The sequence below is a fragment of the Cyprinodon tularosa genome, unplaced genomic scaffold (assembly GCF_016077235.1).
Source record: "Cyprinodon tularosa strain WSP-4 unplaced genomic scaffold, ASM1607723v1 ctg860, whole genome shotgun sequence".
NCBI classification, from domain to species: Eukaryota; Metazoa; Chordata; class Actinopteri; order Cyprinodontiformes; family Cyprinodontidae; genus Cyprinodon; species Cyprinodon tularosa.
In genome coordinates, this window is record NW_024039630.1 from 506,640 (window position 1) to 530,741 (window position 24,102).

Sequence of the window (24,102 nt, forward strand, 5' to 3'; positions counted from 1 at the left end):
ATAAATACAGAAGGTGTGTTCGTTCCTGTAACTTAGTTTCCTGGCAACAGCTCAGCACTTCACTTCACAACCTTGACATTTTCAGCAGCTGTTGATCAGTGCCCAGGCTTTCTAAAGGTGTGCATTTACAGCAGATTTACTATATATTTATAATGCCTTCAATGGCAGCCAGTGGGAAAAGGACAAGTTTTTATCTGTAAAAACACAAGAAAACATTGCTTTTGTGACATCATGTTAGCATTATTTTGGTCAGAGTTCTGATTTAGAGAACATTAAAAAAAGGTTTGTTTATTCCAATGCTTTAGCAAAGCTATTAGTTGCAGCTTTAAAAATGACATTTGGTTTATTTAACTAAAGTAAATCCAGGCTGGGAGGTTCTGGAGTCCTGGGCTTCAAATCAAACTTAAAACATCCTGTAACTCTTGTTCTGAGTGGTTCCATCAATAAAACGATTATCTTAAGCCGGGCATACACTGTGATTTTTTTAAATCGATGCACGCAGCTAAAACTCACACTGTGTTCAGACACAGGTCGAATTTGAAAAGATCAGATTCGTATCGGATTCAGGAGCACATAAAAAATCAGATCTGCGTTGTTCAGACAGCCATGAAAAGATCAGGTCCAGGTCGCATATGGGCAAAAAAACAGTGATTTGGGCCACTTCAGGCTGCAGTGTGAATGTAGCCTAATGCTACGTTCACACCGGACGCAGCAAGAGCAGCAAAATCGCGTCTGCTGCTTCATTTTTGCTGCTTGTACCAGTTAGTTCTGACGCGCGGCTGAAGCAGCTTTGCTGCTCTGGCTGCGCGGTGCAAAAGTGTGTCTGACGCGCGTTGAGCGGAGCTACTCTATCCTTTCTTTGCCTTGCAGCTATATTTGCTGTGATCAGTGGGAATAAAGTAGTTTTAATATGTTTTTAAGTGAGAAAATCCACCTGAAAACGTAATCAGTGCAGTCAGTCCATCCAGATTACCATCCTGCCTTCCAATATTTTTTCTGTCGGAGCCGCTCAGACCCCCACATACCAGCGGTGCGCCGACAGTAGGAATCCCTTCATCAGCAGCCTCTGGCCGGGTCGCCTCGTCGCGGTTCACCGCGGCAGCTGGTAGGTGTTTTTCATCTAATAATCCAAACTGCAGGCAGCAGGATAATAAAAGCCAACATATTCTGCTGGCAGATTTCTGCATTTTAAGTTAATTTAGGCGTCAATAAACTGTTTTAAGAGGAGTGATCATAGCGCTCTCATCATCAGCGCTGTGTCTCTCTCCCTGCCAGCTCCCAGATCAGCTTCTCTGATTGGTTGATGCGGCGCGTCGAGCAGCAAAAATGAAATTTTTCCATCTCGAGCAGCAGCGCGTTTGCGGCACGTCACACGCGTCAGATGCTTAGACGCGCCCGGCGCGCTGCTTCAGCTGCTCAGACGTGCTGCGCCTGCTGCTCAAAACGCGCCGCGGGACCTTTTGCTGCGCCTTGACGCGCGTCAACCATTGACTTTGCATGTAAACACGCTGCTTCTGTTGCGCCAGCTGCGTCCAGTGTGAACGCAGCATCAGTCTCGCGCTGTTGAATCGAACAAGTGTTGAATTAACACTGTGCTTTAAACGCAACACCAACACTGGAACACTGGAAATGTCTTGTGTTTGGTTCACAGCTCCTGACTTTGCTTGTCCTCAGCCACCTTTGGTGGGTTGTTTTTGTTTTGGACTCTGCTTTTGTTTCATTCCCTCCTTCCTGGTCCCCCGTCCACCCACCCTGGGTGGGTTGTTTTTTGTTCTTGGACTTTTTAGAGCATCGGAATCGGCTCTTAGGTGGGGGGTACTGTCATGGTTTTGGTTCTGTTTCATCTTTGAATATTCTTTGGTTTTATTTCCATTATTCCTATTTTGATTGTATTTGAGTTCTTAGGTATTTCTTGTTTGCCCTCTGTTCCCTCTTGTGTCAGTCTACTCTCCCTTCTAGACTCCTCTGTTCACACCTGCTCCCAATCTACTGATTATCCTGGTCTTTGTTTCTTTCTCTCATATATTCACCTCCTGCTCAGGCACTGTTGCGGTATTTCTTTGCCCCCTTGTTGTGAGTATTCCTGGTTCTCAATTATTGTGGATTTATGTTTTTGGACTTTTGCTTCTGTTACCATTTTTTTGTTATTAAATCCGAAAATAACCACCTTCAGCCTCAGTGTCTGCATTTAGGTCCTCTTCTAACCTCCACCCAACCTGACAGGAAATGTGACATTGTTGATTTTGTATTGAGTGAGTCTTGTTAAAGTTATCAGATTTTTACCATAATAAATGATCTTATTCTGTGAAAGGGTTAAAAAAAATGTATTTTCTTTTTTGACAGAAGAACACTTCTATTTGTTTTGTCTTTTTTTCCACTTCTGTCATCTTAAAGTTGAGATTTTGACCAAACTAAATTCAGACTGTAGAAACTAAGGTCACATTTCAAGGTGTTTTGTAAATTTTTGATGAGCATTTCACCAACTGATCCTCCTTCTACTATCTTTCCTTTACAAAATAACATCTGTTTGACAACGGTTTTAAGAATTAGGACAGCGTAGTTTTCCATGACTGTTTGACTAAAATTAAAGGAAGATGTGTTTAGGTTAGGGATGCACAATATAATCGGCCCCCTATCGGTATCGGCCTGTATCGGCCTTAAAACTGAATATCAGATATCGGCCACCCCACCGATATTTAACCCGATATTTGATCAGCTTCTGAGTTTCTAAAGTCTAAAGAAAAAAAAAAATCTTCTTCTTCCTCAAAAACTTCTTCTTTACAGACTTAAAAACTGGTACATTAAAATATCCCAATATCTTCATATGCTGATATATTGCCATTTAAAAACACCATATCAATCTCTTTTACTAATGAAATATTGCTATATGTCATCGTTATGCTACGAAATCCCCCGAAAATTCACCAAATGTTGCCATATTTTTATATGTTGATATATTGACGCGGTATCGATCTATTTTACTAACAAAATCTCACAAGAATTTGCAAAATATCACGAGAGTTTGTAACAGAACGATGAAATTTCACCAGATTTTGAAAGTAAAATAGATCGATACCGCGTTTTTAAAAATCAATTTGATATCAGCATATGAAAATATATTTGAGTATATTATTTTTCAAAGTGTCAGAAATGGATAACAAAACTGCTATTTTCAATGACTACTTATTTTTGTCCAGCTTCAACATCGGTATCCATATTGGTTATCGGCTACATGAGTTTTAAAATATCGGCATATCAGATATCGGCCAAAATCCCAATATCGTGCATCCCTAGTTTAGGTTGTTTCATGAATAAAGCATAATTTCTAAACTCTTACCAAATATTTAATCAACTATAGTTAACTTGGACATCTTCGCTTTTCTTTTCTCAGTGCTAATTATTTTGTAACAAGCTAGTAAAAGCCTTAAATATCCTCCCCCCTTATAGCTGTTTTGATGAAAAAGTTCATTTTCAGTCACGTACCTTGCATGCAAAACTTGAGCTCTTTAGCGTCTGTGACGGTGGTGGCAGGCATCCTGTCTGCAACCTTCTTGCTCATGCGGTTGTAATTCCGTCTCTTCTTGGACTCTCCCCAAAGGTTGGAGCCCCCGTGCATGCTGGGAATGTTCAGAACAGCTATGCCCTCTAAGGAGGTATTGCTGAGGTCCAAGATGATCCCGTCGCACTGAGGAGGCAGAAGAATGCGGTTATTTCACCTTCATGTTGTGGAAAGTGGTTGATCATTTTCTTGATTTGATGTGATCAAGGAAAAGCTCTGCGGTTTAAAATCTAATTAAGGAAATTCTAGGATGCACTCTTTCTAATGAATTTATTTTCCTAAAGTACCAAGCTCAAATGTTATTTTATTAATTTTTTATTTTTATTATTGGTGTTCTAAATGACATAAGTTAATTCGTAGCCAGTTAATTGGCTAACCAACAAAAATTGTTTCTAGGTACAGACAGAAAGTCATTTCAAACTACCTAAGAAACATAAAGCAACACACACCAAAAGTAATTAATCCTTATTCAGTTTTATTTCAGTTTATTCATAACACATGTCATCTCAAGCCACTTTAGAGAGACAATTCAACCAGATCATCCAGTCAGATTGTTTCAAAGTTTTCTATCCAAGGAAAACCAGCTGATTGCGTCGACTCTTTGCCTCAAATACAGTTCTTTACACTAAGCATGCTTGTAGCGACGGTGGGGAGGAAAAACTCCCTTTGAACAGGAAGAAACCTCCAGCAGAGAAAGATGTTCAAGGAGACAGAGGCAGTCATACAAATAGAATGCAGAAGGACTGATCTGTCACTATTTTCTATGTTAGAAAAGGTAGCAGAAATCTAGTTCCACAGGCCAATCTAACTAGAAGCTTTATCAAAAAGGAAAGTTTTAAGCCTAGCCTTAAAAGTAGACAGGGTGTCTGCCTCACGGACTAAAACTGGTAGTTGGTTCCACAGGAGAGGAGCCGGATAACTAAAAGATCTGCCTCCCATTCTACTTTTAGAAATTCTAGGAACCACTAGTAAACCTGCAGATTGAGAGCGAAGTGCTCTGTTAGGAACATAAGGAACAATCAGATCTCTGATATCAGATGGAGCTTGGCCATTTAAGGCTTTATATGTGAGAAGGAGGATTTTAAATTCTATTCTGGATTTAACAGGAAGCCAATGAAGAGAAGCCAGGATAGGAGAGATATGATCTCTCTTTTTCATTTTCCTCAGAACTCTGGCTGCAGCATTTTGGATCAGCTGAAGGCTTTTAACTACAGTTTGTGGACTTCCTGATAGTAAAGAATTACAATAGTCCAGCCTTGAAGTAACAAATGCATGGACTAGTTTCTCAGCATCACCCCTGGACAGGAGATTTCTAATTTTTGAAATATTCTTAAAATTAAATAATACATTCTAGAAATCTCCTTGATATGGAGTTGAAATGACAGGCCCTGAACAAAACGTTTGTTTTTTGTTAAACTGCTCTACAGCTGAATTAGCTTTAAAACATGAAAACAGAAGGAAAAAAGATCTGATCCATAACATATTTCTTATGTCCAAATAAGGATATGAATATGTTAAGAAACTACGTTTTCATGACAGTTACGCTCATCAAAATTCAGTACATTTCAGCATAACATTGCCAACTTTCAGTGTAACCTGGGAGACGGAGCGCGGATTCTAGTCAAAGGGCTGATGTGGGTATGGGCCTAATTTCAATGGGGGAGTGGGGGCCTAGCGGTTAGGGCATAGAGCCTAGAATCCTGAGGTTCTGAGTTTGAGCCCCACTTCCACAGACTGCCACTCTGGGTCTCTGAGCAAGACCCTTAAGCCCACAATGCTCCCTGGGCGCCCCACGATGGCAGCCTACTGCTCCCAAAGGGGATGGGTTAAATGCAGAGATAAATTTCTCCAATGTGAGATCAATAAAGTTCAATTAGAATTAGTATTTTAATGTAGCGGTGACAACTTTCAGCCTATTGGCCTGATAGGCTGAAATACGCTGGGCAGAACTGTGAGGTGGGGGATGGAGTTCCATCAAGGTGTTCCAATGGCCTAGTCAAAGTACAGAATTGTGTTGAGACACCAAAACAATGTCTAGAAATCTTAAATATATAAAGCAATGTTGTTAAGAGGAATGGACCAGGAGAGAAGCTTTAAATGATCCTTTCTGCATCGTCTGCATCCTTTAACTAACACATGGTGAGTTTTTGCTATTTGACTAATTAAGATCTCTGCATTGACGGAGCCATTTTAACAAATATAGAGTTCAGAACTGAAGAAAGGTGCACTCTCTTTCAGCCACTTTCTGCATGATCAGTTGCATTTGGTTGAACTCACATGGAACTCTGAGAGTCCTCGTGTGTTCGAACAGATCGAGCAGCACAAACCCGAACAGCTGGAGCTACACGCCGCACGGCAGACTGAAGTGATTTCACAAGTAGCTGGACCGTACTCCTGTTCCGGGGCAGAATTATTCTGCATAATTAAATGTCAAGGACCTTTGAGCTTAGATCTGCCTGTAGGCAGCTTGGGGGAAAATAAAAAAGAGACCAGATGTATTGAATTGTGCTACTGATGCACCGAGTGCAGGCTCGCTGAGATTGGATCAGTCTGAACATGATCAGTCTGTCAGGGCTGCAGCTTTTTTATTAGAAAATGGTGGAAGATGGAAGCAGGACAAGTCCTGCTCTAAGTGGAGCATCACTTTTAGAAGGAGTACGTGTGTCGGCTGGCTGCAGGTCACTGGGTCGAAGGCAAGAACACACACCCAGACTCATGAGGACACAGAGCTTGTTACGTGGTTGATTTGTCATTTGTCTGTTCTTTTTGATGTAATTACTGCGACAGATCCTGAAAATGGCTGTAAGGCCCGTTAAATCAGCCTCTTCACCATCAATGCACTTCATTTAAAATCAGCAAACAATTCTGAGGGAAGGTGAAAGCTCTCTTTGTCTAGAGTAAAACGCAGGTTTGAAAGAACATTGGTGGTGGATTGGCTCCACACTCTGCATAAACGTCCATCTTAGTTTTACAAGCTGAGATTTAGCAAAAAAATTATTTTTTTTAAATGTTATTTTTCAGTTTTGCACATAAAAACTTGCCAAAAAGTTTCGCACGTAAAAAAATGTATCTAACTGGCATGTATTCAGGGGCGGATTTGGGAAATTTGGGGCCCTAGGCAAAGTCAGGCATTGGGCCCTCTGAATTGAGAAGCCAACACATAAAACAGACCCATTCTACAGATAGAGAAATGTTAATAGAATAGACATCCATTATCTGTTCTAGGTTGTGTCCCTCTCCTCTTGTCCCTTTTCTTCTTGTTTTCCTCTCTATGTTTTGTACTCAGCTGACTTTTCATGCTGTCTCTGAAGGAATGAAAGATTTTTTCCAAGCACTAAGCTCACTTAGCTGATTGCTCCTTCCTGTGTTTCCAAAAAGGCCAAAGTAAATAACCCAGTCCTTCTTTTCACTGTAGACAAGCCATGATCTGCTTATCTGTTCTCCATTTTTCATTTAGATGAAATAATAGCTGCACGAATCATGACAGCAGACAAGATAGAGGAGAGCAGGAGGCGGGGTTACCAATCTACTCGCTCTGGAGAGCAGAGTTCGCTGCTTTTAGATGTTGTCTCCAAAGTCTCCAGTAGCAGAAGAAAGTCTCTAGATTTGGCGCTAGACGCTTTTTTGAAATCAAAGTGCTAGAGGGGTCTGAAAAGTGGCTAAATATAGCGACTAAAGCGCTAAGTTGGCAACACTGCTCTTTGCATGGTTTGTTTTCAAATGGTTTGCTGCTGTCTGTTTGGACCTTTCTGAACATGTGCAGCAAATGGACTGATCCAATATGGTGGACAATGAAGGGGGCACTTATTATAAGCGTTCTGATGGCATTTTAGCTAAAAGATTTTTATTAAAAATATACTTAATGTGCACAAATCTGGAATAATTGTATTAACCATTCATGTAGAAAGAGTTTTATGGGGCCCCCAGGAACTTGGGTTAGTGCCTACAGTAGTATTGCCTAATGGTAAATCCCCCCCGTCTTTATTTACCGATTAAAACAGAGTGGTGCATAATGGTGAAGTAGGAGGGAACATAAAAGCTCCGCTTAAGAGACTGTCAATATGTTTGGCATACATTCATGATAATAACAGACAAAGATGATCAAAAGGATTCATTAGTATGTAATTGCATCATACGCTGCAGCGCTCTGATTTTAGCAGCCAGGACTCACCTCCACCTCTATGCATTCGTTTAGTTTCTTGCAGGTGGCGGATATGGTCTCAGTGGTGCCAAACTCAAAGTACCACAGCTTGTTCTTCATCCTGAAAGTGAGGAAAGACATTAGACATTAGGAGATGCTAACAGTTCCTACTCAGCTTGCATGTGAAGCTTTTTGACCCCTGATGTGATTAGTTTGTGTCACACAGGGAAGCTGTTAATGGCCCTGGGTCATTTTCTAACAGACCATTTGGGGAGGAGGGGGGGGGGGGGGGGGGGGGTCATGTGACCTGGGAGACATTAGCAGCCACATGATGAATGACAGAGGGTTCGACCTCTTCATCTGTCAAATGTTTACTACAGTTTTGAAGAGACAAAGAACGGGACTCTAAATAAGATGCAGATAAATCGTTTATCTCTTTCCTGCAAACAGCAGCAGGACCTAATGATGCATCTTTGTTTACATAAATGAGTCATGTTTGAATTTTCCCTCTTTTCTTATGCTCTTCCTGGTCTAATGCAATGTTTTTCTCTCTTAGATTTATTATTTAGGGGAATTGGGAGGTAATATGGTGTTAAACTGGACCACAAATATTTGCTTATCATGATGGTATTTAGTAAAGGTGATCACTGTAAAAACATCAGGGCCTTAGGATGAGCTGACTGGCTCAGGCCTTAAATGCTGCCCTGTTTCACCTCTTGTTGAAAGGCTGAGCAGGTGATCAGGTGGTTAGGTGTTGCCTTCAGAACCATTTGAAGGTCAGGCTGTCCGCATGACTTACAGGATCTGTGTTTATTTTTCATTCTTTGCATCGATGCAGTAAAAGCTTTCACTTCTACGATAATCAAAGACCAGCGGTTGTTTAGAAAGTAGGTTAGTAACCTTTTCTGTTAAAGGAATTATGGCTTCTCAGCTACTAACATTAACCATTTGACTCCCCTCAGGATCAATAAAGCATTTTATGTTGATAGGATTAAATTGTAGATTTTGGCAAAAAGATATGTCTAATAGAAAACTGTGAGTAGCTGAGGAGTACTGAGGAAAGCTAAGCTGCTATTTCAGAAGATTTTCCAGACCCTGAATTTTCAAACATACATAAATGCTACTGACTTAAATCAAAATGAACTCTATCAAAACATCAATGACTTTGATATTTGGAAAATGTATATTTCCCTGTCAAGAAAATAATTAAATAAAGACTGAATACATTAAGAGCTAGTATGCTTCCACCATATGGGGGGCCATTTATAAAGTTAAGCAGTCAAAAATTAGGAGCAATATTTATGGTTATTTAGCGTATTTTAAAAGAAAAATAAGGGGATTATTTTTTTCAAAGTAATTTTTCACTTTGTCAGTAATTCATTTATAAAAATCTTACTTTTTAAATAAATGTTTAGCTTCGAACTAAATATTTAGTTTGCAAATTAAATATTTAGTTTGTCAAATATTTAACTCCAAACTAAATATTTATTTTGAAAAAATTAAATATTTAGCTTGTTGAATAAATATTTAGCTCCAAACTAAATATTTAGTTTGCAAACTAAATATTTATTTAGAAAAAATTAAATTTTTAGCTTGTTAAATAAATATTTAGCTCCGAATTAAATATTTATTTAACAAAATAAATATTTAGCTAGCACCAAGCTAGCTAAATATTTAGTTAGTTAAATAAATATTTAGCGCCAAATTAAATATTTAGTTTGCTAATTAAATATTTAGTTTGTTAAATAAATATTTAGCTCTGAATTAAATATTTATTTAACAAACTATTTAGCTAGCACCAAGCTAGCTAAAAATGTGTGGCTAGCCTGGTGTAGGTTAAATATTTAGCAAACACGCAAATTCAGTTGCCGAAAGGCTGAAGTGAACTACCAAAAGAAAAGCCTGGAAATCTACGGCTTAAGACGAGAATCTGATTTCTGTTTAGTCACTTTGTCGTCGGCTGAATTCCAAACCGGCCCCTAAGCACTAACCCTTAACCATCAAGTGTCACTCCCAATCAAGTCTTATTCACAGCTGTGGAAGGCGCCTTGATTGAAGGCAGGTGTGGGGGGGTAATGATTTAGAATGGGACGGCTTCTTCCCTCCAGCGGAAAGGGAAAGCAGTCGTTACTATGGCAACACAGTGACGCCACAGGTGCGTGGCTGTAGCTCTGTGCCGCAAGTTAATATGACATTAAACTTTTGCGCATTTGTTAAAACAAATGAACATGGTCAAATAAAACAATTCCAAAAAGGACCTTCCACTTTGGATTTAATTATGTTTTTTTTCATATTTCCTGTCAGTGTGACCAAGATGCCGTAGGAGTTTTAGGACAATTCCCAGGCTTTTACTTTTGTAGTTCACTTCCCATTTTCACCAAGTGAATTTGCATATTAGCTACATATTAAGCTAGCACCAAGGTAGCTAAATATGTAGCTTAGGGTGGCCATTTCTATAGCACCAAAAAGGAGGACATTGTGCGGCATATCAATAAATTACTAAGGTGTACATAAGAATCGGGTAAAGTCACATTTATAGCACAATTCTTAGTAGTTTAAAGAGGATGCTTGTGTAGCTGAATAGAACTAAATATTAAAGAAATGTAAAAAAGAATTGGTTCCCAGCATTTGTATTTATTTAATACATTGTGGTGTTTAAAAAGTGACAATTTTTTTTAACACAATTAATTTGCGCAGAACTGCTGCAATTGATCATAAAGCAGTTGTTTGGAAAAGAAGCTCGAGAAAGAGCTAGAGAATAGGACGATGCAAACTGCAAAAAGTGGCTGGAAAAGAGGAATTCATGACATGGCTGCAGCCTGTCGAGAGTAAAGATGATTTCACCATGTTCTCTATCTATCCATATCTATCTATATATCTATCTATCCATATCTATCTATCTATCTATCTATCTATATATATATATATATATATATATATATATATATATATATATATATAAACTTGAGTCATGGAACTGTGCTTACAGCTCCTTATTTCATGTAAACTAATAACTTGTGTACATGATACTTGTTGATGGCATTACAATTATTTCTAATAGCATTAAAAGAGCATTAAATTAGAGCTCCTCATTCCTGTATAAAACCTGTGAACGCTTAATTGAATCTGACATATTAAAAAAATCCCCATCATCATCCAGCAGATGTTCAGTTTCTGCCCAAATATTTTCTTTCTGTTGCCGATTTTTGTAACAGGGATAACTAGGATCATACATAGTTTGTATGAACTCTGTTTATTCTCTGCTTCCAAACTCATCATCTCTTCATCCATTCCTGCAATAAGAATTTTCTTTTAAAGTTGTGAGATTCACTCTAGAATCTCACGACTTCTTCCTGGTCTGTTGAAGCACCAATAGTCTGCATCCAATTATTTAATTAATTGCTCTTAGTTTTTGGGAATATATACAAACTATGCTCTAATTTCTAGATACCGATCTGTTTTTACTATAATTTAATTTGACAAACCGGGTCTTCTCTACATTCTTTTTTCTGTTTGGTGCGATTGCAATAGCGGGTCTTGATCTGGACGGACCGGAGGGGAGCAAAAAATAGCTCAGCTCCGTATTTTGACGGTGAAGGACGGAGAAGACGTACGTGGGCGGTGACGAGCGGAGGATGTGGAACAGCTCTCATTGATTTACATGACAGACAAGTACTCCGTACGTGAGCGGGGCGGAGCGCTGACGGAGTATGTGGAATCTGGGGGTAAAGGAGGACAAATACACGTCCGGCTGGGTGCAGCGCCGGACGCCGGACAGTGCAATGAAAATCCGGACTGTCCGCCCTAAAGCCGGACATCTGGCCACCCTAATGTAGCTAGCTTGGTGCTAGCTACATAGCTACATGCTAGCTTTGCTAATTAAATATTTAACTTGAAGCAAATAATTTATTTAAGAAAATAAGTATTTAGTTTGGAGTTAAACATTTATTTAAGAAACCAAATATTTACTCTAGAGCTAAATAATAATTTGAAAAACTAAATATGTAATTTGGAGCTGAATATTTATGTAAGAAACTAAATATTTAATTTGGAGTTAAAATATTTACTTAAAAAAATATTTAACTTACAAAATAAATATTTAGCTCCAAACTAAATATTTATTTAACAAAGTAAGATTTTTTTTTTAAATGAATGAATGACATAGTGAAAAAAATGACTTGGGGGGGGGGGGGGGGGGGGGTGGGGGGGGGGGGGGGATAAACCCCTTATTTTTCCCTTAAAACATGTTAAATAACCATAAATATTGTTCCTAATTTTCTGACTGGTTAACTTTAAAACGACGCCCTGTACCATCAATCCTTATGACCAAGTTCCCCAGTCAACCTGCAGTGAATGGAGAAAATCAGTGAATGTTTGAATAATTAGTAAATCTTTCCTTCAATGAATGTCTGCATATCCTGTAACTTCCGTTTGGGCAAAGTTGAGTTTGTTTCTGGTTTTGTGATGCTCTACTGTAGAATAATATAACAATTGCTACATATTTTAATCATAAAGATGTAAAAAAAAGTCACATTTTCTCTCGATTTAGTAAAAATATTAAGGTTTTATGTTATATGACATACAAAACATGGATAAATGCTGCAAGCTACTTTGCGGCAGAATCTGTTTTGCTCATTATTTTAGCCATTTAACAAACGTATAAAGAAAATCATCAGTAAACTGGAGGAATGTGCAATGACCTCTTTATTATGATGCAGTAGATGAGTTTTCTTCTTAATCTGTCCAGTATAGCTGTCAATGCTCAGCTTGTTTCTTAGCTAAAAGTGAGCTGAGCCAAAACCTGATGTCCACATTAATCAGTGGTGATATCTGACCTTTCCTCCTCCTGATTTCACAACAGCTATGTGAGGGGAGGTGGTAGGGTTACAAAAGTCGGTCAGGTCTTCAGGTCACTGCTCCTGTTAGTGATTAAGGACGCCGTGTTTCTGACGACGAGAGCGTTGTTATAAAATTAACCCCAAAAATGCTCTTTTACGACCACAGGGTTCCAACTTCAGCGTTGCTGCAAAGCGGTTCATTTGAAAGGCCCTCAGAAAGCTAACAAACCAACTGTGCTCAGGCCTGCAGACAAACACAAAGTGGGGGCTCTGAACTGGAAGGTCATAATGGGAGATTAAAGCCTCATTCCTCTCACTGGATTTTATGAAAAATGATTGAAGATCCTTTGTGTCCCAGGTTTGCATTAGTTGTGCCTCGGAAACATGGGAATAACGGCAGAGAGGCTTAGCTAAGCCTCCCTGTTGCTTTCGCTGTGCATAGGAGACGGGAAAAAACATGAGTTAATTGCATATTTTACAGACGGTCTCAAGTGGAAGCGGCTTAATGAGGTTAGGCAGTTTGCCTCGCTCAGAATCACAACTGTTCCTAATTGTGATCTCAAGTATGCTTCTAATCCTGTGATTTGACGGCAGCATGGCTTACTGGGGAGGCATTAAGGGGAAAGAGACAGAAGGACAATTATTCAGAGAAAAAAAAAAGCTAACATTTGTGTTAGATGAAGATGTTCCAGGTACATAAAACTGAATCCGTCCATGCTAGCTGTTTGCATGTGATGGTTAAAAATAAAAGGGGTTCTATGGCTTTAAGACTTTCTTCAGCTCCTAGTGCTAAAAAAGTTCCAGGACCCTGCAAAAGGCTTGCTTGCTTGCTTGCTTCTTATCTATCTATCTATCTATCTATCTATCTATCTATCTATCTATCTATCTATCTATCTATCTATCTATCTATCTATCTATCTATCTATCTATCTATCTATCTATCTATCTATCTATCTATCTATCTATCTATCTATCTATCTATCTATCTATCTATCTATCTATCTATCTATCTATCTATCTATCTATCTATCTATCTATCTATCTATCTATCTATCTATCTATCTATCTATCTACTTCCATTAAAGACAGAAAAGCTGTATATATTTACATTTGAAAATACAACAACAAACTACAAGCCCCCAGAGCATGTTTTTGTCCTTTGTGCAGTAAAATCTCTCATATTATGTGGGCAGCATGTACAAGCAATCTCCCCATTCTGCCCTCTTCTAAACGAGCTGTTTTAGATTTCGACGCTCCCGTCTTCCCAAAGGCCACGCCTCCACAGTCCGCCATGAGGAGAAGAGTCAGAGTGCGTAATGATGGCGGTTAGGAGCAAGGAATAATACATTAGATGAATGCCGTAGCTCTACGTATGGGCTGCTACAGACCACTCTGGATAGCTTATTCCCCCCTGATGACATCATCAGGGGACTGATTTTTTCAAGCAGAGCAAATATTAGTTAAGAGGTGAAGAAAGACAATGACAGAGGCGAAATAGTTTTGTTACATTTATGAATCTCAAACACAAGCTTCAGGACCCATATGATCATTAAACATTTTTTCTAATGTGAATTTTGCATAATATTGGATCTTTAATAAATAAAACAGGTAAAGAAAAAGCCTGATGTGTTGTTGAGCAGCACTGAACTCTGGCGTTGCTCAGGTGATGTTCACTCAGCCTTCTGCATCTGTTGGTGGTATGATGGTTCACTGCTTGATTTTTAGAATTTATTTGTTTTAAATAAAAATTCAAAATTAGTATTTTATGTTACTAAATTATCATATAGTAATTTCTAATAACTTTCTGTTTATGGTATTACTAGAGTTAATTTATCATTTTCTCTAATGGGAGGACATGTAAACTTTCAAGCAAAACTTTGTACTAATTGCAATGACATGTTTGACTGGAGGGATGGGACCCAGGGTCTGTTGTTGTAATATTTTTCTTTTTGTTTGTAATAATTTAAATGATATACGACAGAAAGAGTCCTTTTAGGGAAATAAAGTTTCTGCTGGATTGAGAGGATTCTGTAGTCTCCTCTTCCAAGATGGTGGCATCTAGCTTTGGTGCAGGTACACCCACACTATACATGGCTGTTGTGTCAACAGTTGTGTTATTAGTATCAGCAGCGTGTCCACATAATGATCGTTTGCTCTCACGTTATTAAATATTCACCTCATCAGCAGCAGTTTCTGTGAATCTCGCCCTGAAAACATCTTTAACCGGATTATCAGCTACGGGACTTTTCTAGAGGTGTCCTGAAGCTTTATGTTATGTAAAAAAACATGATACAATCTCATACATTTACCAGAAACTCTCAGCAAGGACATTTAGAAAAAAATCATTTCAGGGAAGAAGCGGTTATAGAAAACATTCAAGATCAATTAGATTAATGTACTGGAGGAGCTGTTTTATTTTTCTGGTTTGTTACCTGATAAACTTTATGCAACAAGTGACAATAAATCTAGTTTAACTACATAGTAAAAAGTTAACTATTACTCAAACACCTACAGATTTGAATATAACTCTGTTTCAGATAACATTTCATCTAAATTAGTTTAAAATTTACTCTAGTGTCAACTTTTTAAGGTTAATTTTACTAATTTTATTCAAAATCAAGAAGACCTCTAAGACTCAGGCAGGTAATAGACACACTATAGAGTAAAAGTTACACTGCATGGCTGTCCGATTTTCACTGACTATTACCTCTTGGGCAGATTTACACTCAATGTTATAATTACTCTAATTAAAGTAAAATCTGTTGGTTTTTTACTGTGTTGACAAAAGAAGAGTTCAGGATTTACTAAGATTATAGAGCAAGTGTGAGCATCAATAGACAAACGCCATGCGGAGCAGAAAGTTTACAGCAAAATAAAAACAGCATGTAGTTTTGGCAGCTGGTTAGTGCGGTGGAAAGTCACCCTTCTGGATTTGTATCTCAGCTGGGGGGAATGAGATGCCAGTGTGGGTCCTTAGGCAAGACTGCTGGATGAGATTCTCAGTCATCCAGGTCATTCGAAAAAGTCAAAAAACAATCTATTGGACTTTGTTTCCAAGTTTGAAGACGTTTCGCTTCCCATCCAGGAAGCTTTTTCAATTCAAAATGTCCAAAATAGCGTTGAATTCAAGGCTTTATAGAGTGGACCAAAGCAAAGCCTTGGCTTAGAAAATTGACCCGCTCAGTTTCTTAGGCCGCCACCCGTCTGCATAGGTAGGTAGTACTATCCTAAAGTGTAAATGGTAAACAGTGCAGTGTAACCATTATTTAGATAACTTCCCTGGCTTGTTGTTTCTTTATTTTTTCTTAATTCAATTAAACGAATAGCACCAATTCACAACAACTGTCATCTCAAGGCACTTTCCAGTTCAACCAGATCATCCAGTTAAATTGATTCAAAGTTTTCCATTTAAGGAAAACCTGTTGATTGCATTAATTCATTGACTCTTCAGCAATCCCTCACACTAAGCGTGCTTGTAGCGACAGTGGAGAGGAAAAACTCCCTTTTATCAGGAAGAAACCTCCAGCAGAACCAGGCTCAGTGTGAGCGGCCATCTGCTGAGGCCGACTTGTTGATGCAAAAACTGTCTCTGTGCACAAGCATCAGACACATTTTCACTGACATTGAAAACAGTGTCGGGCCTAAAACGGAGCCTTGTGGCACCCCGGATGACAAGCCACTGTGTTGCAAAAACTGTGTGTGACATCACATATATTTAGATGTTCTCTTGTTCATTTATTCTGATGCATTGAGCATCTTTAATAGCCATACATACAAAATTAGTTTTTTTATTGGGAGCCATTACTTTCTTTTTTATCTTTCTATGAAGTTTAGGTTGAATTGAACAATGAATAACCAGTTCTGTTGTCCAGTTTACCCCAAAATGTCCTTCTTGGCAGGTACGATTCTTACTTTCCTTTGAGATTTTCAGGCTAGAACGGAATAGGACATAGATTCAAACGGCCATGATGAGCTCACGAGTTTACTAATAAACTCAATTGAATTATACCCTGTTATGAATGTTAATGATCTATGATAAAAAACAAACAAAAACAACCAACATAAGCACAGAAGTGGCCGCTACATTCATAGACACAACATCCCAGTAATCAGTTCCAGGAAGGTCTTTAAAACAAGCTGCTTTCCTGCTCTGAAAAAAACCTAAACCTATTACTAAAGCAAAGCCCCAGTTTCATCCTCAACATTTTCATATATAAAATCTAAAGAACAGCTTTTGATCAATTTCATGCCAAGGTTCTTAAATGTTTCAATATATTTTTTAGATTTACCTGTCAATGAGTTTGTGAAAGGAAGAACTTTCTTTTGGTTAGCAGCATTTAGGGCAAATCTCAGGTGAGTCAAAAAGCCTTTCTGCTTGGAGGTAAACTACAGCGCCGTCAGCAGGTTTACTAGCACCAGTATTATTTTTACAAACATCAATCAAAACATTTAACAAACAGACTTTGACCTGAAATCGAAGCCTGTGGGACAACGTTAATCCACAGAAATCCAGAAAATGCTAAATCTCCTCTGGTAATTGGTCTATTGTTCTGGAAAATGAAAGTTGGTCCTCACTAGTTTATACTTTTCATTTTTTTCTGGAACATCTACATAGCTCCAAATTATTGGATTCACAGTTAATTATACGGAGTAAATTTGGCTCCATTATTGTTTCAAAAAAGGAAACAATTCTTAAATGGAAATGTTCAATAAACATGTTTAGTAAATGGAAAAAAAAAAAAAAAAAAAGAATTTTAAAAGAGTTATACCTATATATCCTTTTATGGGATTGGACTTAGTTTAATTTCTAAGTGTGAACGCCATACCAGGGTTCCATAAGTCCAGTTTTTTTTTCTGTGTGAAAGTGTTATCCAAAAAAGATTTTGAGACTAAATTTTTCCTTTTTGTCTTGTTTTGCTACGATGCACTTGTACTGGTCTGCATAGATGTTAGCAATTTTTTATTTTTTTCAAATGTATCAGTAGAATATTATCTATAAAACCTAATTGGAAAAGAACACAATTCAAAAACACGACGAGAATAAAAAAAAACTGACACAAAATAATTAGAAAAGATAAAATCTCAGAAAACAACAGTTACTCTAAAAACCTTTTTCCAAAGTTTCATTTTTGAATTGCATTTCGTATTTTTTTAATATTTCCATTTATAAAACAAGTTCCCTTCTTGCAAAAAATAATAAACAAAATTCGCTTCATAAAATTCCTGCTTTGAATTTAATTTGCGAATCTTCCCTGAACTCTCCCAGTCAGACTTTTGGGCTAGCCGCCGTCTAACAGTGCCGTGCAGAATCAGAGCTTGTTTTCAAAGCCAGGGACTCACATGGGAGCGAGACGTGTTCCGTGTTATTTGCGTGTTGAGAACATCATACATCTTACGTTTCCCTCACCAGATAATTAGTTTGCTGCTCTGCAAATTAAAGGAGATAAGCAAGACAAGAGAAAGAGGAAGAAAACATCTGTTGTTTATTATTTGAATTTTAGCAATGAATGCTTTGGTCCCTGAACAGATATCAGGCTGCAGAGCGACAAAGGGATAAAAGGAGAATGCATCTGTTCCACGAGGGCCTTTGCTTTGATCCATAAGAGAGGCCCACGTGTTTAAAGGTGTTATATAGAGAGCCTGGCTTGTATGGCACATGTAAGCTGGCAGATTAAAGGCGCTAACCTACACGGCTCTTTCACTAATGAAACCGCTTCTGATGTTTACTAAGCACACGTTATTGACAGTGTGCTACAGAAAATAGCACCATCTGCCTTCTGTACAGTGTTTACAGTAAGCCAACACTGGGGCCCGTTGTTCTGTGGGTAGAGGAGACAGCTGACGGACAACTGTGACTGTCTTATTAGGATCTGACTGATGCTTTGGGAGTCGGGGGGACGTTTCCCTCCATTTTCACAGCAGTGTGAAGTCAAAGGAGTCAGTGTTCAGAGGGCGCAGTTTGTCTTCCTTTGGTGCACATGATAAATCACCTTTGACCCCTGAGAGAGGCCCACGGCCTGGTGTAGCACTTAGCTTTATTGTCCTCCCTGTCACTCACCACTCCACGGTGTCAGCATGTTGGCTTCTCTCATGCGGCCGGTGGCGCTCCTTCTCACCCCCCCCTAGTGTCACCTCTTCCTCACACTGGCTGTGTTTGGGTAGAGAGCTGCGACTCTGACTCCTCACACTCCTTTGGAGCTGTGATGCTACAGGCAGGCGTCAGAAAGAAACGGCACGTCTCTGTGGACTTTAAGCTCCTCTTTCATTAATGCATCAGAAGACGGGTTTCCATCAATGTTTTTTAATTATGAAGTGTCGCATTAAAGGAATAGTACACCCAAAACATGATTAGCCTTCATTTTCTACTCACCCCCATGCTGAACAACACTCTGGAGTACTTTTTTGATATCTCAAATGCATCTGGAGATCTGGGAGGCTTCTTGCTGTCTGCTGTCATTCAAATAATGGAGGTCTATGGCGCCCGAGGCAGAAAGGTCCATAAAAGTCCACAAAAAACGTGTCAATATTCCTCCATACTGCTCGTCCAATGTATTCCAAGTGTCCTGAGTGGGTAGCGTCCAGAATTTACTCGAAACGAAGTCATTTAGAATGTTTTTAGAGCATAAACAGTAGTGTATAGGATTTCCTAAAAGCGCGTTCACTAGTCTACGGAAACCGCGGCAGACCAAACCAGATGAAAGTGCGCATTCAGCTCGGCAAAGAACTCATGCTCTTCCTCAACACTGAAGTCCTCAGACATTTTTCTTTCGTTGTTTCTTTCTTTGCACAGGTAAACAGCACATTTCTTCTTCTACGCTTGCATTATCGGCAGAGCAGACGCTGAATGCGCACTTTCATCTGGTTTGGTCTGCCGCGGTTTCCGTAGACTCGTGAACGCGCTTTTAGGAAATCCTATACACTACTGTTTATGCTCTAAAAACATTCTAAATGACTTTGTTTCAGGTAAATTATGGATGCTACCCACTCAGGACACTTGGAATACATTGGACGAGCAGTATGGAGGAATATTGACACGTTTTTTGTGGACTTTTATGGACCTTTCTGCCTCGGGCACCATAGACCTCCATTATTTGAATGTCAGCAGACAGCAAGAAGCCTCCCAGATCTCCAGATGCATTTGAGATATCAAAAAAGTACTCCAGAGTGTTGTTCAGCATGGGGGTGAGTAGAAAATGAAGGCTAATCATGTTTTGGGTGTACTATTCCTTTAAGTACGACTGAGTATTTGTGCCAATCTAGAGATTTTTTTTTTATTGCGAGAATAAACTCATAATATTATGACAATAACATCTTAATATTACGAGAATAAAGTTGTAATATTACGAGAATGAAGTCATCACAGAAAAACCTGTTTCAGAAAGAAAGCTTCAAGCTGCGACCAGCTCCACCACTTTGACATCCTGCCCAGTTTGATGCTGCTGCTAAAAGATTTCCTTTTTTGTCAAACCAAGTATAACTTCACATGATGCTCCACATTCCTCATTTTAGGGAAGAAAGTGCTTCTTGGAAGAGTTGTCATAAAATACAACTTTATTCTCCTAATGTTGCTACTTTATTCTCATAATATTATGAGTTTATTCTAATAATATTACGACTTTATTCCTGCAATGTTGCTGCTTTATTCTGGTAATACTCCATCGTACATTAAGAGGCGTTAATGGAAACATAAAAATTTGAATCAACATATCAAATTATGCAAAATTAGTTTTTACACTCGCCTAAGGTGTTTTTTTTTGTTAAGAGTTTCATTCCATGCCTACACAATGATTGTTTGTCTAATTTAGCATTTTGTTATAGATTTTCTCCTCAACTTTTCATGTTTTTTCTCCATCTTCTAAATTATTTCCACAGTGTTCATCCAATAGTAGTAGGTGGGGGTTCCACCGATCTATTGGCTTCCAGAAGATTTTTGGTCAAATTACAGTCCATGGTATGTGTCCTTTGGATAAACGTCCAAAATAGATAAAAGTACTTTTTTTTTTTTTTAAATGAGTATCATATACCGGCTGTTGACCATTTAGAAATATCATACTAGAAACTCATGTGTTTGGTCTACAGGCTGAATTCCACGCAGTCTGGATGTTGGATGATCAACTACCTCTTCTTTAGCCTTAGTTTAATAAATAAATCTCACTATTTTTTCTCAATTAATATTTTCCTCCTGTGTTTTTTTTTTTTTTTTTGAGGTGAGGAAACATTTTTGTCAAATAAGCATTGGAATCACACTTCTCTTTTGACATCTCTGGATGGCATGTAAGGTCACTATTACTGGCTAAAATTGTGAGAGATTCATTAAAAACTCGGCTATTATTAATCTGTGGTCCACGCTAGCTTGCTAACTCTAATTCTTGTTTACTACAGTCAACCTAAACATATGACATTATATTTTTGTGTTGCCTGGTTTAATCAGCAATTAGCCGCTGCATAGTAGCAAGAGGCGACATTTCCTGGAAAGTATCCAATCATGAATCTGATTCCTTCCTCAAAGTGACAAAAGCTGCCAAAGTATAAAGACACACTTCGATAAAGTAACAGAGCACTCATATGAAATGCTCAAATAGCGTTTAGAAATTAGATTATGTACATGCGTTTTAAATAAAACTGCTGGTACTGGTATTCATCATTTCTGCGCCCTTTCGGCAAAATTCAGACTTCATACTGGACAACCCTAATATAGTGGAGATGGTACAAGGCTGTCCAGCACTTTAGAGGCATAGCAGCAGCACAGGCTTACCTCTGAAATCAGAGGCAAAACTTTTACAAAAAAACTGCACAAAGTCTCATTTTGTAGGCCAGTTTAGGATGTTAGAGTTTTGATCTTTGGAAAAAGTTTCATCAGAAAGGATAAGCTGTTGTTAAAAGATATGCAGCAGAAGGATTTATTAAAGACGTTTGGTTTTTTGGAGGCTGAAGGAAAATAGTTGTGGTCAAGATTGGTGAAAGTTAGATGATGTTGGGATCCGGAGGCTTGCCCACCAGAGGGCGCCGAAGATCCCTTCCTGAGGGCTTGTGCTTCCTGTTGGGATCCGGAGGACTCCTACTTAAGGAGGAGGAGACTGACACTCCAGCGCCAGAGTGTTTGCCAGTAATGGTACCAGCAAAACCTGAGCCAGTCTACCAGATCTTGCCTGATTCTTGTGAACCTGTCTGACCTTGTTTTCTCCCTGTCTCTCAGAACCTGACTTGCCTGGAAACCTGAAACACTGAAGAGAGAGACCTCAACCTGGAATCTGCCTGCCTGCACTCAGTTTGCCTCTGCCAAGCTCTCAGTTCTCCACCTGCCTGCACTCAGTTCAATCTCAGCCTAGCCCTCAGTCCTCAGCTCACTGCCTGCCGATAAGCCTCTGGACTCACAAGGTTTCCCCTCTGCAGATCTGAATCCCATCTCTCAGCCAGAAACCTGCCTGCCTGCCCTCTGTCTCCGTCTCAGCTTAGCCCTCAGCCCTCTGCCTGCCTACTAGCCTCTGGACCCCCTGCTGATCAGTTCCACTTCTAAGCAGGTATTCCCCCATCATCTGATAAACAGCAGTTTACCTGGAACTCATCTAACCTCTCTGTCCTCTTCAGTGGAGATCCAGCCGTGACCAGTGTGACCACCCAAGTTCCTGTTCACATTTTATTTACACCTTTGTAAATAAACCTTTTGAACTTTCTCCTAACCTCCATGTGTTTCTGCATATGGGTTAGACATCTAATCCCATCATGACAGATGGCCTCTTCTGTTAGGGTAAGAAATGTTTTCATCCATTCAGTCATGAACACAGATTAGTGGGACTTTATAACATCCTAATAGACTGATTTCATAAAATGTTCTGTATATAAATTTTGATTCCTTAACGGGATTATTAACAGGGAGTGAATGTTAAGTTTTATAAAATAAAAGCATAATTTGACTTTTTTAATTGATCTAATGTCAGATCAGTTTAATTTCTTAACTTATTTTGTTTCTAAACACTTATAAATTATTTAAAAAAAAATAAGTATGGAGTAGTGAGACGTTTGATAGTGTGTGCAATCTTCATCTCCCTCTCTGTACGCGTTTAACCTTGTTCTGATGTAGCCGGTTGACGTCAACTCCTGACGTCCAACATGAGGAGGAAATGTTAGCAGACCTGACCCGGCAGAACAGGTGAAGCGACTGGGGTGTTTCTTCAGACTCGAGAGCAATAGCGTGACATGTAAGGACAGTGACTGGGCAGGAGCGCAGACATAGTGTGACTTTCTATGTTCTCTGTCAGCGTGCATGTAGAGCAGCGGTCAGTGCATACACAGATTGTACACAAAACGAAATTTCGTTACATACAGCTTACCGACAGTGAATGAGCAGCAGCTTAGCAGTGAAAATGAACATTTCCGTTCATAGAGTGCAGTAGTGATCAAAGTGTAAACAGTGTAGGAGACACCTGGTGCAAAAGGCACTGATGTGGAGGGTTCAGAGCGGTGCTAAAATAAATAAAAAAACTCGATATGGTGCAAAATGAAGTAGAAACACTGAGTTGAGTTCTATTTTAAAGATTCACCATTTATTGCAAGTATGATGTTATCAGTGTGATGCAGAGTCTCTCTAGGTTGCCGTATAGCCCGGCCAACCAGACTCAATCACAGTTTGGGAGGCGGGACTTTCCGCAGCATGACCCTCAGCCCCAGAATGACCAAATAATGCCACAGCGCTTTTCTGCTAGCATAACAAGCTGGCGACTCCAACGGAGCAATATTGCAATGAAAATTAACAACATAATATATCCTCAGATTTTTTTTAGGCAAAATCGACATAAATATTTCACAGCAGATTCTTTGTTGGCTGGACATGTTTCAGAGACTACAAACGTACAAAAACAGAGCGGGTCGCTTGGAGTTTTTAGGTTACATTCGCAGTTATCTGATGGGTTCTAATCTACGGCGAGCTTTACGCAGTGTATTTGGGCAAAAATGGCCGCTCCCAGACTCAGTGATCGCAACGACAATTAATATCTTTTATTTAAGCTAAATTCATGAAATCACAGTGAATGTATCAGTTTCAGGTATGATGATGCATTGATTATTCCTTGCTGACCGGACTTTTCCTTTAAAAAAGATTTGGTTTGAAAACTATCCTTGACTCTTTTTGTTAGATTTAACATTTTTTCATCTTCTCCAGTAAAGTACAGAATGCACTCTCCATCACAGACAAACTATGATGCACAATAAATAAACCCAGAATCAGAATCCTGTATTCAAGCTTTAACTTGGCTTTAAATTCTATTTCCAAAAGAGACTTTTTGCCATTATTTGCTTGAACACTTCTATCCTGGGAAAGAACACCTCTGACTCCATCACACTGATCGTTGGTCCTGTTATGAACCCACTGCAGTTTCAGTAGGTAACACAAAATGTTGTGTTACTCATAAAGGTGCAGATGGAACTCATTTATGGCAGAATGAATAAATGTTGAAGGAGAAAGCCAAAGCCTGCATGTGTTGAAACTTCAACCTGATTCTCAGTGTGGCTGGGTTGATTAGCATGTTTTGGAGGTACAGATCCCTAAGCATCATAAGCCATGGAGA

General features: G+C 39.0%; 1 protein-coding gene across 1 annotated transcript in view; it reads right to left on the bottom strand.

The window, feature by feature from the left end:
* The window catches only part of LOC119775281 (diacylglycerol kinase beta), a gene marked incomplete at its 5' end in the record, with an annotated part of 150,721 nt that overhangs the window by 52,140 nt on the left and 74,479 nt on the right, over positions 1 to 24,102 (bottom strand). Inside the window, 2 exons of the mRNA XM_038273207.1 lie at positions 3,484 to 3,685; positions 7,731 to 7,821. Of these exons, the coding sequence (XP_038129135.1) occupies positions 3,484 to 3,685; positions 7,731 to 7,821 (293 nt within the window). The remainder of the gene's footprint in view (positions 1 to 3,483; positions 3,686 to 7,730; positions 7,822 to 24,102) is intronic.